Here is a 17,875-nt window from a genome sequence, read left to right on the forward strand (position 1 = left end):
CTTCACATAATAAATTTCCCCCTCCAGTAAACTGCAGCATCCTGCGGGCATTTTCCATTGCTTAGGTTGCTATGGTAGATGTGGTGTTACTTCAGGCATACAGTGTATCATTTAGAAACATAAAGGAAACAAAAGAGCAACCAGCCTCATTCTCTGCACAATATGAACAGAGATGCAACGGCAGGATGGAGGAGGAGGTTCAAGATCCACACTGACATAATGAAATGATAAATTTAAAGCAGCATGCACCAATGGACATCATTATAATGAGGCCTATTGTGGGTTATCTAACTTGAGTTTACCTGTTATTGTATCATTCTATCCATAGTTTTTTAAAGCCCATATCTCTGTGCTTTTCTATGATACTGAGTCAGAAAACTAATTTCTGCTCTGACAAAGACAGAAAGTCATATTGTTGAAACAATTCACAGCTTCATTATGGTTTACTGTATCTGTGTTCTGCACATTTCATTTTGTGGCTGCGTTCTAGTTCAAAATGCTGCAGTAAAAAGACTTCAAGAAGAAATTAAAAAATATTTGATATACTTCACACTGCGAGGATATACAGATGTGCTGTTTGAGCTTTGTTTCAGTGTAAATTATAAATCTTTTGGGGTGTTCTTTGGTTTAATGTTTCTCAACCAATGTTTAATGGTTAAAAAAACATAGCTAATCACCTAATTAAGAATTTGAAAAATGTTATTTGCAGCCGTATTTTATGAGATCACGAGATCTTTTTTCTATGAAACTTTTATCTGTCAAGTAACCAGTAACAATTTGCTGTCAGATAAATTAAAGTGCAAGATCTTACTCTGAAATGTAGTGGAGAAGAAGCACAATGTAGGATAAAAATAAACACTGAAAATCAGAGTGTGATATCAGCAGTAAAAAGAAGTTTGTATCCCAGCCAATCTTTTTTTTTTACCAAACTGTTGGCACTTTGAAAATAGCTATTTGAAATGAATTAAGCAAATCAGCAGATCATATACTCAGAAATATTAATAGATTAATGCACAAACTATGTTGCAGTATGACGCAAATGTATATAAAATATAGTTAATGCAGAGACAAGTCTTGTTGAACTACATAAAAAAAATTAAGTTGACTTTACCTGCAAATGCATTTTTTACGTGAAAAACAATTATGTAGACACAAGGACCTGTCTAATATTGTGATGCAAAAGCAACATTTCTTTTTGTTATTATATACTTAGCACCTTAATCACTTGATTTATGTATACCAATTATCATCAAATGATAGTTTTGTGTTTTTGTGTCTTATTTTATATCTCTACTCCTTCCAATGTGAGAGAAATGGTTGTCTCTTGTCTCCAATTAGTGAGGGATGTGCAGCTGTGAGATCCACATGTGTGCAGAGGGATCCAGCTAATTGGTTAGAGGGAGGAGTCACTACCTTTGTCTGCCTCAGTGGTCATGCTTAAGAGGGCTGCACAGAAGATCCTGTGTTTGCAGCAATGGGGTCCAGTCAGCTTATTGTGTTCGGCTTTGTGCTTGTGTGTGTCAAGCTTAGTGACACTCGATTCCTCAGTATGAGACAGCCAACCTACTGGGGAGGCCAGGTGGAAGTCGAGCAAGCAGCAGAACCTGAGAGAGAGCACTCCAGGGACTCTGCTCAACAAGCTGGCAGGCTCCAGGCAAAGCTGATCCAGCCAGCAGCCAAACCATTCCCCTGGAAGTTTCCAGAAGATCCAGTGGATTCGGTGAAAAAAAACCCTGCCAAGTTTGAACTGCGGCAGCCGGAGACAGCCAACCGTGTTGCTGTGAGGTGTGGGGAAAATAAGATACAGGTGGAAGTGAGGCAGGACCTGCTGGGCCGCGGCAAGCTGATAAATCCAGAGGAAATCACGCTTGGTGGTTGTTCAGCCACTGAGATTGACAGCTTGTCTCATGTGCTGATCTTTGAATGTGAGCTGCATGGCTGTGGCAGCATACTAGTGGTATGAGCTTTTTATTCATACAATGCATTGATATTAAACTTGCAGTCAAGTAGTGCCGATCACTTGTTCTCTCTTCCTCAGATGACAGAGAATGCCTTCATTTATGCTTTTACCCTGGTCTACAACCCCAAAGTGTCTGGCAGAAGTAACATCATAAGGAGCCAGAGTGCTGTCATTGGAGTGGAGTGCCACTACCCGAGAAAGTGAATGCTGGATCAGCCTGCAAAGAGCCACTTGAGTTTACTGTGAAGAATCAGTTTTATGTATAATCGCAAACCACAATAAAAGTTTCATTGAATTCCATCAAACTGTCTACCGTAACACAAGCTATAAACTCAGACATAAGACTGAACTTCCTAATTTAGTCAAAGGATCTGATGGATGACAGAAAATGGTAAATCTGAATTCAGGATTCCAGTTTTTCCAATGTCAAATTCAAGCACTTAATTTCTTAGGCTTTTCCAGCACCTACATCTGTGATAAATTACACATTTACATACATTACAGTTTGCTGATTATTGTGCTTAATCACATTAATTAGATTTTATTATGCTATAAAAATAAATGTTTTGTGTCAACCTACTGAAGGGTGACTCATTAAATGAAAATGCAACAACTTGTTTCATTCTGTCCCGTTTTTCTCTCTGGAAAAGCAGGAGCTAACTCCATATACTATACAGAATTACGGGTACAAAATGAAATTCGTTACCAGCCGTGACAGTGACGCTGCTTTTGTTTTCAGCTTGTATGCATGTGTGTGTCATGGACAAATTGAGGGAAGTACCACAGGCATTTGTCTGTCTGTGGACAGATTTTGTCACTGCGACAGCATTGCAACTAGTGTTTTTGGCAGCCTGTTTTACTTTTAGTCTAGTCTTTGTGCCAATCTGTCATTTTAGTTTTTATTAGTTTTAGTCACGGTTATATTCTTTTTAGTCTAGTCAAGTTTCAGTCGACTAAAAGTCTGAGCATTTAAGTCTTATTTTAGTCAGAATTGTTATGTTGTTACTTATGACATTTCAGTCTAGTTTTAGTCCAAGAAAATTGTTTATTAGTCTCTTTTTAATAATGCCATTATATTTAATCAATATAATAAAAGTACCCAGTAGTATTGATGGAACCAACATTTTCTTTTAGCCAAACCCATGCAAATATCTTTTGTTTACATGCATGTACGAGTCTAGAATAAGTTATTCAAAGTCATGTTGATTCCAAATTCAGTTCAGTGTGATTGCTATGTGAATAACAAAACTAGTGAAAGTATTTGGCCAAGAAGGGATGCTTAGTGCACTTATAGAGTGAGTCAGTTAGGTAGGAACTAAAAACCCACATTAAACTCTCACACACGTTAACCCACGTTACACTCACAAACAAATATACACACACACACACGTTAGTCACACATATTTTTCCAGTGGCTTACCTAAATTTCATTATCAAATGCCCTGAGATGTCTCTTAAGATTCATGGTGTTTTTTCCTGTGATTTTGTGGCCGCATTTCTCCCCATCTTTTTCCACAACACATTCCGTTTTCTTTTCCACGTCTATGTAATGAAAGTGTCTCCAAATGTCGTTCCTTATTTTTCTCCCAAAGACAATCCCTGGCTGGCCGGCCATCGGTCCCTTTCTCGGTGTCAGAACGATTTGTTCTTATTGTTCTTTCTTAGTTGTCATTAACGCTAACCCACAGCAGCTGCATCTTCTGAATGCAAAAAATAATGCCGCGTGTGGGGATTGAGGAAGTGATGTCGACCCAGCCACAGACGCAAGACACAGGAAACAGAAAAACAGCAAAATAATAATTACGTGACTAAATTAGACGAAACAACGTTATTTCGCCTTGTTTTGGTCAACGAAAATGAAGAGACATTTTAGCATAGTTTTTATTTTGCAAACCACATTTAGTCCCGTTTTTATTTGTCAACAACATTGCATTCATTTTTAATTATAGTTATCGTGACCAGCATTTACGTTGCGTCTTGTCTAGTTTTCCTCATGTGATAAAGGTTCGTTGACGAAAATATTTCGTCATAATTTTTGTTGACGAAAGCCACACTAATTGCAACCATGCAAGATACAGTCATGAAACATTACAGATGTGTAGTTTAGATCAAGATAAAGGCCAAGTTTGAAAATGATTGTGATCCGAGCAGGAAGTAGTGAAGGGCCCTCCCCAACTTTTGGGCTCGATAACAATGCAAGATACAGCCACAGAAGTTGAAGGCCAAAGTTCAAAGATGGACGTGGTTGGGGGGGATGGGGCCATTTCCCCACTTTCCACCACTTTATGCCCCTGACCTGATTTGGAGTCGCAGCTGGTGTGATCCCATCACAGTTGCATGTTGATTTTAAGTGGGGATAACATCAAAAGTGAAGTAGTAAAACACTTGTGTAAGAAATTACGTTGCTAGAACTGCTTTTCTCAGAAGTATTTCTCAAAATTGATTGTGATGATCTTGCATAAAGCCACTTAGTGTTGCTTATTGTGGAAGTGTGCCAACACAGGTGCTCATGTTGAAGGTCCAAGGTTAGAACCCTAGAAATGGTTGCCTGGCTCACATTATAGAGAAACTCGCAGAATGAGAGATACATCGAAAGAAAAACAGCTCTTTTATTAGTATGCTCAACAAATTTAACAAAGATTTCTATTACCTTGTTATTAAGAGACCATTTTGTGGGGCCCATTTTAAAAAAGTCCTACAGGGCTCTTGTATGTTCATGTATGTCACAAATATGATATTTGTTATGATCAATTATGTTAAAATGTTAGACAGGGGAAATTTTTTTATGCTGCAGATTTATGAACATGGTATCCAGTTCTCGATAATGCATCCATAGACGCAATACATGATTTGCCCATTTTTTCGCACTATTCCACTTATATACATGTGGCGGTAATACGCCAAGATTTTAGTCATGTGGCAGCTGCACCACAGCTGTAGCAACCGTAGTAACAGCCATTAACTGAAGGTTCATCTTTGCTCTCCGGAGCTGCAGACCGCCTCACTCCTTCCAGCGAAGCTGAGTGGGTCAGAGGGGCTGGTTCTTCCGCTGGCCAACAGCTTGCTGTTTGTCTCATTTTCTGTAACCAGTGTAGCAATAAAACATTGTGGAATTAGCAAGCTAGTTAGATAGCTTAGCTAAAATGAGCCACATAGCATCCAACCCACAGACTGTATAAAAGAGATGGATGTAGCGTCCGGGTCTGAAAAGTGAAGCCAATGCGTAAGTGCCTTAAACATGCATTCTTTCTAATGTCATGCAGGACTCCATTCAGGGTCTCCAAGATGGCCGAATAAACCAAACTGCTGTTTGGAGCAAATGCACAAACAAAAGTCAGAGTTTTCCCCAGTACCACCCGCAGTCGTAAGGAGGTGACCCTCTCGTCCACTGGGATAAACTCTGCGGTGCTCAGCCTGGTGTTTGTGGGTTCCCCACACCCGCCCGGCACCTCACACCCGGGGCAACTCAAGAGAAGAATAGGGTCCAACCCCTATCCAGGAGTACGGTTCCAGAACCAAGACTGTGCGTAGAGGTAAGCCCCATACGATCTAACTGGTAACGCTCCACCTCCCGCACAAATTCTGGCTCCTTCCCCCACAGAGAGGAGACAGGTGTCTGTGCCTGGCTCCAGGGGGCCCTGGGCTTCCTCTGGGCAGGGTCTCTCTATCTTTTCCTCATTCGTCCGTCGAGTCTTTGTGAACCAGTCTTAGCCCCTTGCTTGAGACCCCTCTGCCATGGGAGACCCTACCAGGAGCACCAGGCTCCAGACAACACAGCCCTTAGATTCACAGGGACACTCAAACCTCTAAAACCACGATAAGGTGATGGTTGCTCTCTGGGAACCATCTTAAAATAGTTGTGAACTTGTTTTTGGTTGTTGTCTGTGTTAAAGTGTCAGGACATTGTCCCTCTCCCAGTGTGGGTTGACTTCATTACAGTTAATTGTAACAGTTTTACATTTTCAGAAAAGTATTATCAGGATAAAAGCAACTTGTGTAGAGTTTGAAAATGTGCAATTTTGAGATAAAACTAGAGATCATCTTGTGATGGGATCACACCAGCCAAGATGCCAAATCGGGGCGTAAAATTGGGGGTCGATGGCCCCTTCTCTACTTCCTACCCCACTACTTCTGGTGCCCTTGGTCAGACCACATGCATCTTTGAACTTTGCCTTCATTTTGATCTCAGTTACAATCTCTGTAGCTTGCACAGCTGTGACACTATGGGGGTGACAGAATTCAGCGATTTGTTTTCACAGGGCAACAATGCGGGTTAGGACACAATAGATATCATAGATATCGTAGCTTGTACAATTCTTACGGTTATGAAACCGTGACGTTATGTAACCACGGTTATGGCAAAATTCCCAACATTTATATCTTCATGGGGGCGGCAGTAGCTCAGTCCATAGGTGACTCGGCTCCACGGTTGTAGGGTTGCCGGTTCGAGTCCCTGTGTGGACTATGAAATGAGTGTGGACTGGTAGCTGGAGAGGTGCCAGTTCATCTCCTGGCCACTGCCGAGGTGCTGTTGAGCAAGGCACCAAACCCCCAACTGCTCGGGGCGCTGATCCATTGGCAGCCCGCTCGCTCTGACATCTCTCCATTAATTGCATGTTTATAGGTCATGTTTGTGCATGTGTGTGTATTTCGGGCCTGTGTGTGTAACCTGAATAATAATAATAACAGAGTGAAAAAATTGAATTTCCCCTTGCGGGATTAATAAAGGAATTCTTCGTCTTCTTCATATTTTGCCGTTTCACTGGCACAGCTGATAATTAAACAATTAAAACCCTTTTCTACAAAAACTGCTCTTGAAATTAATGAAGATGACTAGATGACTAGACATGTAAAAAATGTATACATAGTAGCTTTGAATGTCCATCTGAAGTCCAAAATATGTGCCATAGTTAAAGTCTGTGCAACCAGCCCCAGAATGAGTTTAATAAACTGACCTTTCTTCTGTCACTCATCTTATCCGTCACACTGATGACTGTCTACTGTAGGTTTGGACGATCCCACAGTCAGTCCTGGCTTCAGACTAGAAATCCCTTTCCTTGCAGAGGACAGTAAAAACTAAGATCAAGCAGGAATGAATGAAAACAATAGTGCTTTTTGTTATAAGCGGGCCAAGCTGTGATTGCATTTATCCTCCTCATTTTTTCCTGGAACGTTCCCTGCTCTCTGCACGCTGATGTTTTATTGTTGTTGTGGTTCAGACCTTATCAAACCATTTCATAATTTCTGGAAAATCATCTCATTCATACTGAAGCCCATATTTGACAAAACTTGTCATGACAACATAGTTTTCCTTCTTCCTGGGAAACTTTAGTCTGTGAATTATCGAGCAGCTGTTTTGTTTCATGCTCACACTGCTTAAAATATCACCTCTTCCTCAATCATAATATTGGAAAGCTTTCCTGTTTTTGGAGCTGCAACTTCTTCCAGTGACCTCACAATTACATTGCTCATCATCGTTACGGTTCATAGTGTGCTTTATCCGTTTATATTCCATATTTATTTTAAACACGAACGAGTTAGCAGGTTAGATTTAGATTTTATGATCATATTAACATACGTGCCGCTGTGTGTGTGTGTGTGTGTGTGTGTGTGCTTAATCTCACACATGGGTCTTCATCCCCCTCCTCCTCACTACTGGAGAGGCTTGTTCACAGCAGCACATGTGGCTCAAGACCTGCCCTGATTTTCCTCATCTCTTCATGCCTGTGCAGATTTCGCAGAACCGCCTGGCAGTTTGCCTGTGGCTATTTTTGCATCTTATCACCATGTTTGTGACACTATAGCAGTGAAAAAATCTGGCTGTAGACAGGAATATAAATACATCTACCTCTGTGTAAGTTCCTGCTACAGTAAATGTCTCCAGGCAGGACAACATTTTGTCGGGGGGAGGGGTTGCATTCGTCACACCCATATTTCCCTGGATTTCGACAGCGGACTTCCACTCTCTGATTGTTACACTGTGACTCTCACTGTCTGACTGTTTGTTTCATTCCATCAACCAAACTACCCTCCACCAAGGAAACAGCTGAGATAATACTTAACCATGTTTTCCATCTGCATGCTCTCCCCATGAGACATCATCTCAAAAAAGTGGGCCACAATTCACATCCTCTCTCTGTTTGAGTTCTGCAGTCTCCTAGGAGCCTCTGTCAGCCTGTCCTGGCTTTAACCCCCCATCCCATGGTCAAACTGTAATCATGAACCAGGATTTATTTGCCTTTGTTGAACTTTAGTAAAGCTGAACTGTTGAATTGTGCTTCTGTATTCAAGTCTCTTATTGTGATGCAGTATATACGTACACACAAAGACACAGATAGACAAACACACACACACACACACACACACACACACACACACACACATACAACATTTTCACTAATATCTTGTCACATAGCTTGGTCAATTCAATTCAATTCAATTTTATTTATAATGCCAAATCATAACAAAAGTTATCTCAGGACACTTTACAAACTAGGTAAAGACCACACTCTATGATAAACATAGACCCAACAATTCCCCCGTAGAGTACGGTGGCAATGAAAACCTTCCCTATTTCAGGCAAGAACGTCAGACAGACCCAGCTCTGTGGAGGACGGCCATCTGTCAGGACCCCTCGGTGTCATGTTTTTAACACTGTGGGTACCCCTTTGGAATTTAGGTGAATAATGATGTTTTTTTGGTAAAGTAAGTATGTTTGTTATGTAACTTATTTGGGTTAGGCTTAGTACATAACTTAAGTAGGTTATCTTTCTATCCTTTCACAAGGGACACGAACAGCAGCCTCCTCTATGAAAATCCTGTGTTTGTTTGACTCATCCATCCACACGGACCTCCTCCCTTCGTGCACTTTACACTACATCCTCAGAGCACCGCCGTTTACACTGGAGTTAGTTGCAGCCCAGTGCATTTCATACAGACGCTATATCCTGCTATCCCCAGACATAGTGCACAGAAGTACTGGGCAGATAGATTGTCATTTTTACATTAGTGTGCAGATTAAACAAACATGATATAACGTGTATATTACTGAGCTTCAGAGGTGTGGGTAGGTGCATCTCTTTTTACTTTGGACAGCTTCCCCCTGTGCCCAGTCTGTGTCTATGCATACTTCCCAAAAACGTTGAATTAATTCTTTAAAGAGCATTTGCTTCTTTTTGAAACTTATTTTCTCCTTGCCCTCAGTCCATATATTCTTTTAGTTTTAGACAAATTAAAACTGTGGTTCGAATACTTATTGTTGATGATATACTTTCACATTTCCATTTTTTTTTGAGAAAGTTAAGTTTTGACTCAAGCTATCTGCTTTACATTTGTATAAAGCAGAGGGTCATTTTGTACTTTATGCAAAACATGGGCATCTGATGTGAACTGCTTCCTCTAAAAGCCACAGAAAACATAAATGGATTCAGTGTCAGGATTTCACCTTCAAGTTTGTAAAGTAACATTCTGAAAGTCTAATATGGGGTGAACTGCTTGCTTGTGTCTCAGTTACCAGGAACATATAATCCAAAGTTTGTCCGTAAGCCTTGATGGAACTAATATGGGATAAGTACCCTACATGGGTGCTGGGTCAAGATGAGCTTTTTCTACCTTTCTACCCTACTGACTTAAGCTTTCACTTTGTGGTTTCAGCATACACCAATGCTCCTGTGGTTAACTGGACGTTTCCCTATGCTAACTTCTAATTGCCTGGCACACAATTTCAGATCAAACATCATTCATCAACATACTGTGACTTGATCCATGTATCATTATGTACCAATTTGATAATTTGCTACCACTTTCCATTTATCATGAAACTGAATGCATTGTTACATGTATTTACATGTGTTGAGGATTAGATATATTCTGGTAGTTTCTCAAGATCCATTCAAATGTGCCAGGTGTGTATTGGACATGCATTTCAGCCTGGTATATTGATTGGTTTGGAAGTTAACCATTGATTACCATCTGTCAAGGCTGTACGTCATTACAGGCTATGTAGACGGATGCTGCCTTTTTAGTCAGCTCTACTCATTAGTGCATCGATCTGCTGATATTAAGGTTGGTGGGCAAACATTGTAACATCTGGGATTTCCTGGGGCAGGAATTTTCCATGTTTCCATTAGCTGCTCTCATGGCACACATTATCATTGCAAATTTATCTGTCATTTCCTATTTACTAAGTTCTATTTACAATAGTCATGGGTAAGAAGAACTCAGTTTACAACCTTTGGTGGCTCATATTAGGGCTCCCTTGGAAAACAGATTTGGTAATCTCAACAGGATTTATCTGGTTAAATAAAGGTTTAAAAAATAATATTAATTTACTATGATAACTATATACTTAAAAGCCATGTGTGTCCGTGTGTTTTTTCTTGACCTTAAACACAGCATGTATGGGTCATGCTTTATTAGCCATGCTCATGAGCTGGCAGGAAGGACAAAGTTGGACAGTCTGTCCAGTACTTTGACTGAGATATCTTGAAAACAGGAGGAAAAGATGGCACAAAGTTTGGTATAAAAATTCATGATCCTCAAAGAATGGATCTATGGTTATCGCCTGACTTTGCCTCTAGCATACTAACATTAGCATGATCTCAAAGTACTGTTGTGGTAAGTGCAGCCTCACATAAGCACTAGCATGGCTGTAGACGTCTTGTTTTCTAATCTTAAGGGACAAGTCTTAAAGACTGTCCTCAAAATCTTGTTTTGGACCTACTTCAGGTGTTAAAATAACCACACAGTAAACTTGGGGCCATGTTATATTGCAGCACAGAAAAACTGAACATTGCATTGGATACAGAGTGGAAGAAATATGGAGTTAATAGGGGCCCAGCAGCTCATTTTCGTGCCAGGGCCTACTAGCAGGTCAATGTGGCCGTGTGTACGTGTGTATGTTTACAATGTTATGGACACTTCAGAATTCAGAAACTTCAGAAACGTTCCAGAGCTATGTCCAGCAATTTTGTTATCACAGTTACTAAATAAATCCACTGTTTTCGCACATGAACCCCGTTTAGAAGAATCGGGTCCAGACATAGATCTCTTTCAACATGACGTGACGCAGATTACATCGCAGTGATGGAGTCAGTTTGGTCACAAACAAACCAGCCTTTTTTTTTTCTGTTCATTGATTATGTGTGATTATTTTGGTGGTCTTTAGAATAGAATTATAGAGAATTTTACAGTACAATCCCTTAAAAGTGTAGAAAATAATTTAAAAATAAAAGCATCAAATAGAATAGACTAGACCTTTAAAAGACAGATTTAAAACGATAAGCTTACACACCAACACGCACGCGCACACACACACACACACACACACACACACACACACACACACACACACACACACACACACACACACACACACACACACACACACACACACACACACACACACACACACACACACACACACACACGCACACACACACTAGCTTAAGGAGACAAAACAAAAAACAGTAGATTTCAGAGACCCTGAACATCATGAACCATCATAAGTAAAGATTTTTGAGGTGTTCAGCACTGTTATAGCTTTTGGATAAAAACTGTTCTTAAGTCTATTAGTCCAAGCATTTAGAGACCTGAAACGTCTGCCCGGCAATAACTTAAAGTATTGGTGGCCTGGGAGTAACGAATCCCTTAGAATGTTTTTAGCCCTACTAAGACAGCGGGAGCTCTACAGTTTTTCGAGGGTGGGGAATGAGCAACCAATGATCTTTTGGGCTGTGTTAACAACTCGTTGGAGGACTTTCTGGTCAGCCACTGTGCAGCTGGCAAATAACACACACATGCAGTAAGTCAGGATGCTTTCTATGGAGCAACGATAGAATGACACCAAAAGATTCTGAGTCAGATTGTTATTCCTGAGAACTCTCAGGAAGTACAGTCTCTGTTGTGCTTTGTTATTCCTGAGAACTCTCGGGAAGTACAGTCTCTGCTGTGCTTTCTTGATGGTGGTTGTGGTGTTAATGTTCCAAGTTAAGTCCTCCTGTATGTGCACACCGAGAAACCGGAAATCCTTTACCCTTTCCACCTGTTTCCCCCCGATGAATAGGGGTTAAGTGTCTCTTTAGGCTTTCCTCCTGAAGTCCATGACCAGCTCCTTGGTCTTGGAGGTTTTCAGGACAAGGTTATTGTCTGAACACCACATTGACAGCTGTTCCACCTCGTCCCGGGAAAGCCGACTCATCAGAGATGAGCCCTACAATTGTGGTATCATCAGCCAACTTGATGATGGCGTTGCTGGAGTGTGCGGGAGTGCAGTCATGCATGTAGAGGGTGTAGAGTAGGGGGCTCAGCACTCAGCCCTGAGGCGAGCCGATGTTTATGCTAAGGGCTGAGGAGATGTGGGGGCCTACCTTCACCCTCTGGGAGCGGTCTGACAGGAAGTCCTTGATCCAAAGGCAGAGCAAGTTGGATATTCGCAGTTCTAAAAGTTTGGTCATTAGTCTGTTGGGGAGTATGGTGTTAAATGCTGAGCTGAAGTCCACAAATAGGAGCCGCGCATAGCTCCCCTCCCACTCCAAGTGGGACAAAGCAGCATGGAGAGCTGTGGCGATAGCATCCTCTGTGCACCTGTTGGTTCTGTAGGCAAACTGGTGAGGGTCAGACCTGGTTGGGAGATTTGATATGATGTGTGTACGTAGCAGTTTCTCAAAGCACTTCATGACGACTGGGGTAAGTGCTACTGGACGGTAGTTATTAAGGCTGCTGATCGAAGTCTTTTTTGGGACTGGAATGATGGTTGAGGACTTGAGACAGGGAGGGAAGGTGCCCTGGGACAGTGACTGGTTAAAAATGGTGGTAAAAACCCCAGCCAGCTGGTCTGCAAAGTCCTGGAGCACCTGTCCCGAGATGCCTTCCGGCCCTGGCGCTTTCCTCAGCTTCACCGCCCTCAGCGTGCGTCGCATCTCGTGCTCCTCCACTGTGAGAAAGTGACTGCTGTGGGCTGAAAGATGTGGTGTGGCTGTGTACTGTGAGGTTGCCTCAAAGTGGGCGAAGAAGTGGTTCAGCTCCTCCGCTAGTGAGATGTCACTGGCATCAGCCAAGGTGTTGTTCGGTCGATAGTTGGTGATGTGTTGAACCCCCTGCCACACCTGCCTGGAGTTGTTGCTCTTGAAGCAGTCCTCAATCTTCCTCTTGTAGTCAGCCTTGGCCTCCCTGATGCCTCTCTTCAGGTTGGATCTGGCAGTGCTGTATAGCGCTGCATCACCAGCCCTGAAAGTGATGCTTCTCTCCCTGAGCAGGCACTGCACTTCTTTTGTCATCCATGGCTTCCTGTTTGGGTAGACCCGGAAGCTGTTCAGGAGCACCTTCAGGCCATGTTTTAACAGTTTTGATTGTTGTAGAAGCACTTTTCCTGCGAGGGGTGCTGGTATCAAATGCAGGGTCATGTGGTCTGACTGACCGAGGTGAGGAAGTGGTTTAGGCCTGAAGCCTTGTTTAATGTTGGAATAAACCTTGTCTAGTGCCTTGTCTCCCCTGGTAGCATATTTAACATGCTGATGGAGTTTGAGGAGTGCAGTCTTTAAATCCACCTGATTAAAGTCCCCAGCAATGATGTGAATAGCCTCAGGAAACGAACTCTGTTGGCTGCTGATAATGTCATGTAAATGTCCGGGTGCCACGTTGGCATTAGCATCCGGAGGAATGTACACAGCTGTTAGCATCACAACGTTAAACTCATGGGGCAGATAAAAGGGCCTGCACTTGACAGTTACATACTCCAGATGTGGCGAGCAGTGGCTGTTCATTGTCCTTGTGTCAGTGCACCAGCAGTTGTTAACAGAAATGAAAAGCCCACCTCCGAGTCTCTAATCCTGTCTTGAATGTTGTGCGACCTGCTAGCTCAATAGCTGTACCCGGAATGGAAGGATTAAGCCAAGACTCTGGGATGAGCAGCATGCAGCAATCCTTCACAATTTGCAACTTGCAGTTTTAGTTTATCCATTTTGTTCGCCAGCGATCTTGTGTTGTGAGGAAGATACTTGGAAGCGGCAGTTTGTGTGGCCGCTTCCTTAGCCTTAGCAACAGGCCAGCTCTGCATCCTCCCTTTTGTTTACGATCCCGGCGCCACCTCCCTGCTGGGATGGTAATCCAGGTTGAGCCGGGGCACCTAGCTATATCCACGGGTATTTCGTGCAAGCAAATAAAGTCAGTTGTAACAGACCGCTCGCTGTGTAAACCTATTCTTAAGAGATCCTGCTGGCTATAGATGGTGTTTTCCGGACATACTAGTAAATAAACAAAACACCGAAAGGGAGAGCACTCAGCGGCTGCATCTGAACATGCCGCCATAATGAGATCTTTACCGGCAGTTTCTGTTGCTGTCTTTGTACAAATCAACCTTCTCCCTCACCGTCAGAGGTTTGTTTTCTTCTGCTTTTGGTCACAGTGTGATCAAGACTTTATCAACACGCCCATTAACTCTCTGTAAATACACCGTAGAATGAGCGGTTGTATTCAAACGGATCCCTCGGAGATGGTACAGTCTTAGTACTAAGGAGCTGGCAGGGTAAAGTGTGTTTGCTGTCCGATCCAACTGATTGCGTTCTCACATGCTGCCCCACCAGGTAATGTTAGATAATTTCAGGCTTTTCAGATCGTATGTGACCTAGTAGCTCATTAACAGTTCCTCTTATGTTAAAGCATATCAAAGATCAAAATTATTATACTTGGTTTATTCTGAAATATTGTTATCTTTCATTGTTCATAACTTGATAGAATGTCAGCTGTGGCTATACCACTGCTGTAATAGCATGTTTTTTTTAAATAACCAAGCAAGTAAAATTAGAGAGCAGTAACCCTTGTGTCAGAAGAGAAGATTTCAACATTTTCTTAAGGCTATAGGATTCAAAAAGGAATAGGAAGTGTTGCGTTCTTCTCAAAGAAAGGCAGAGTACTTCTCAAAAAACTGGGGTCAGAGATAACACTGGCTTTCAGCCAAGCTTATGGTGCAACCCCCGGGCCTGCAAGAGCACAGAGAGAGCCATCCTCACAAAGCATTTAAACAGCAAGAAAGTCATTGAGTTGTTGTGATTGGTTCATAATGTTGATAAGGCAGTTCCTGGTTCCATTCATTCGTTCACAAGTTGAATCCTCCGCCGCCAGGTCACAGGGATCCTCCAACAAACCACCAGCTCCTGTATAAAGAACACTCCTTACTGTAGCTTCACTTCCTGGTGGGCTAACCCCCTCATCTGACTGCACCTAGTTCAAACTGGAGCTTATCTGCAACATCCTTTAATTATTAAGTTATCAAGTTGATAATAATGTGAAAGAATGCTAAATCATTTTCATTTAACTTCTATACGTACAAAGTGAGTGTACAACACTTCATGTTTAAAAATCCCCACAGAAGTGTAAAGGCCAAAGCTTTGAATGACTTCAGCTCATCTGCGCCTACAGGACATCACTAGTTTCTCACACTGCTCTGGTTTGATCTTGGTCCATTCTTTTTCAGGCTCTTCCACAGTTCAATAACTGTAGTGGGTTTCTTAGACTTTACTTTTTTGTTAAGGATTTTCCAGAGCTTCTCTATGGGGTTTAGATCTGTTACTTATGGCAGTGTTCAATCTTCTCTTCTGACACAATGGTTACTGTTCTCTAATTTTGCTCACTGTTTTTTTCCCCTCAAAATAAAGGTTTTTGTTGAAGTGCCTTGGTTATTTAAAAAACTTGCTAGTACAGCAGTGGTATAGCCACAGCTGATATTATATATATAATTCAGAACAATAGAAAAATAAACATATTTCAGAATAAATCAAGTATTAATTACTTGTTCTCTAATTTTGATCTCCACTGTACATATTTACAAGAGTGACTGGATTTATGGCTAACTAGTTACTGTTGAGAAACAGGTACATTAGATGTTAAAGAAATGTATAAAATATTATCAGAAATGTTCTTTTCATGCATATAATACTAAGTGTTCTTTTAGAGTGTTTGTTGCAAAGTATGTGCCTGCATGTCTAAACCAATTATATTTGACCCATCTGGGGAAAGTTTTGATAACGTATTCCCTCCCTAGAAGAGTACTGTGGGAGCAAAAGCAGCTGTAACCTTGTAGACATTCTTGTGTGGAAAATAGTATCTGTACGTAACTGGTTAGTTATTATTCATGAGTGACTTATGATTATTCATGTACTCTTTAATAAAAAGACACGGAAGGAGAATGGAAGGGGAGAGAATTTGCAGAGGGACAATCCAAGCAGTGCTCGTTGACCTCCTCTCTCCCCGTGTCAGATACGTTAAAGGTGTCTCTTGTTTCTGATCTGATGAAGCCTCCAATGTGTTGTCCTGTCTGACAACTGAAAGAATTGACATGTGTTGTTTTTGTCAAGGCAACTGAAATATTTTGACATTAGATGTAGGTCTTTATTAAAACAACAACCTTTAAGGCTTGACACTGGTTGGTATCTGACAGGAACAACTGCTGTAGGGGATGGATGAGTAACACTCACGGCAGCCTCATTGTCATGGTAACCAGCACATCAGGGTTAAGAGTGACAGATTTACAAGCCCATAATTCTGCTTTGATTGTTATGCTGGAGAGTCAGTGGTTGTTCCATGTGTGGGTTGAGCTGTGTGGAATACATTTAAAAATAGTACTGGTCTTGTATTTTTGGAGGATTGGCAGCTGAAATCAGGACATATGCAGAACATCTCAGACATGAATCAGGACACTGTGGTGTTCATTCATGTGCTCTTAATGGGCTATAAAACATCAAGAGAGATCATGCAGTACTTTTTATAGTTCTATATAATTCTATATAGACAGCTATAAAACTATATCAACAGATCTTCTATTAGCAGCATATCAAACAACATAAAGAAAAGCCTTCCAAAGGTTTCCAAACCTTTAGAAATGGGCTTTTTTGAAATGCAGGAAATTACTAACTGAGTTATGGGTAGATGGTAACAATAAAGGAGTTTGTAGCACTTTATCGCAAAATAATTATTGAACCTCACAGATGGATGAAAGGGTTTCTGGGTGCTTTTCTCTTTTAAATCTAATCATATAAAATGAAAGTGTAAAAACACACTCTCAAGCTTTCTACTGGTATACCCCTGTATTAAAGATCTTCGGGATGACACAACCTTCATCAGGTGGACAAGCATCACAACAGCTCCTTATACTGAAGATTAAATCATTGAAGTCCACTGGTATGGGTCCACATATCAGCTCCAGACTGTCTGAGGGCGCTTTCACACCAGCCTTAGGATCTACGTTATTGCGCCCGCCCAGTGACGTGCAGTGAGGGTTGGGGCTGGGGAGGCACTGACTCACAAGTCAGATTTACAAACATACAGTAGGATGTCAATAGGATAGGATGAGAGAATAGGAGCGAATAGGATGCTGAGAACCATTTTAAAACACCAGAGCCTCTGTATATTGCAGTATATCTTACCTTTACTTGTACATGACTTCTCGCTTTGACTGAAAGTCCAGCTTTGAAAAATTTCTTAGTTTAGAAATCAAATCCTCCATTTTCAGGGCGAGAAATGACAGCTTGTCGCTAAGCTCTACAGCGTCGCACAGCACACTTCTGTGTTTACTTTTTGCACACAGGTCAGAGTTCACCGTGACCTGCTGGCTATTAGGCTGCTCACTATCACCGCCTAACTTGAGGCAGAGGTACTGCCTGCCTCAAGCCAAGCATTTTCCCTGTGGATTTATGTCTTATCATTAAGGTGTAAATATTACACACATACGTAAAAAACATTACTGAACACCATGGAAAAGAAGACGTATGCTTTTATTACATAAAAGTGTCCTCAACCATCATATTGGAAACATACACAGAAATGGGAACAAGCACGCGCAGAGGGCACACGCTCAATCCAGTTTGTGAGTGATTGCGCAATCTGGAGGGAGGCACGGCTGTCTGTGCCTCACCTCTCGTC

At 41.7% G+C, this 17,875-nt stretch overlaps 1 protein-coding gene across 1 annotated transcript; it reads left to right on the top strand.

The window, feature by feature from the left end:
* Window positions 1-1,474: 1,474 nt before the first annotated feature.
* Window positions 1,475-2,164, top strand: LOC310946796 (zona pellucida sperm-binding protein 3-like; the record flags this gene model as incomplete). The annotated part of the gene is made up of 2 exons (XM_083913348.1): window positions 1,475-1,957; window positions 2,039-2,164. 2 exons carry the CDS (start codon window positions 1,475-1,477, stop codon window positions 2,162-2,164), a joined length of 609 nt encoding a protein of 202 aa, XP_083769474.1.
* Window positions 2,165-17,875: the final 15,711 nt, after the last annotated feature.

The sequence above is a fragment of the Echiichthys vipera genome (genome assembly GCF_963691815.1).
Source record: "Echiichthys vipera genome assembly, chromosome: 5".
Taxonomy (NCBI): Eukaryota; Metazoa; Chordata; class Actinopteri; order Perciformes; family Trachinidae; genus Echiichthys; species Echiichthys vipera.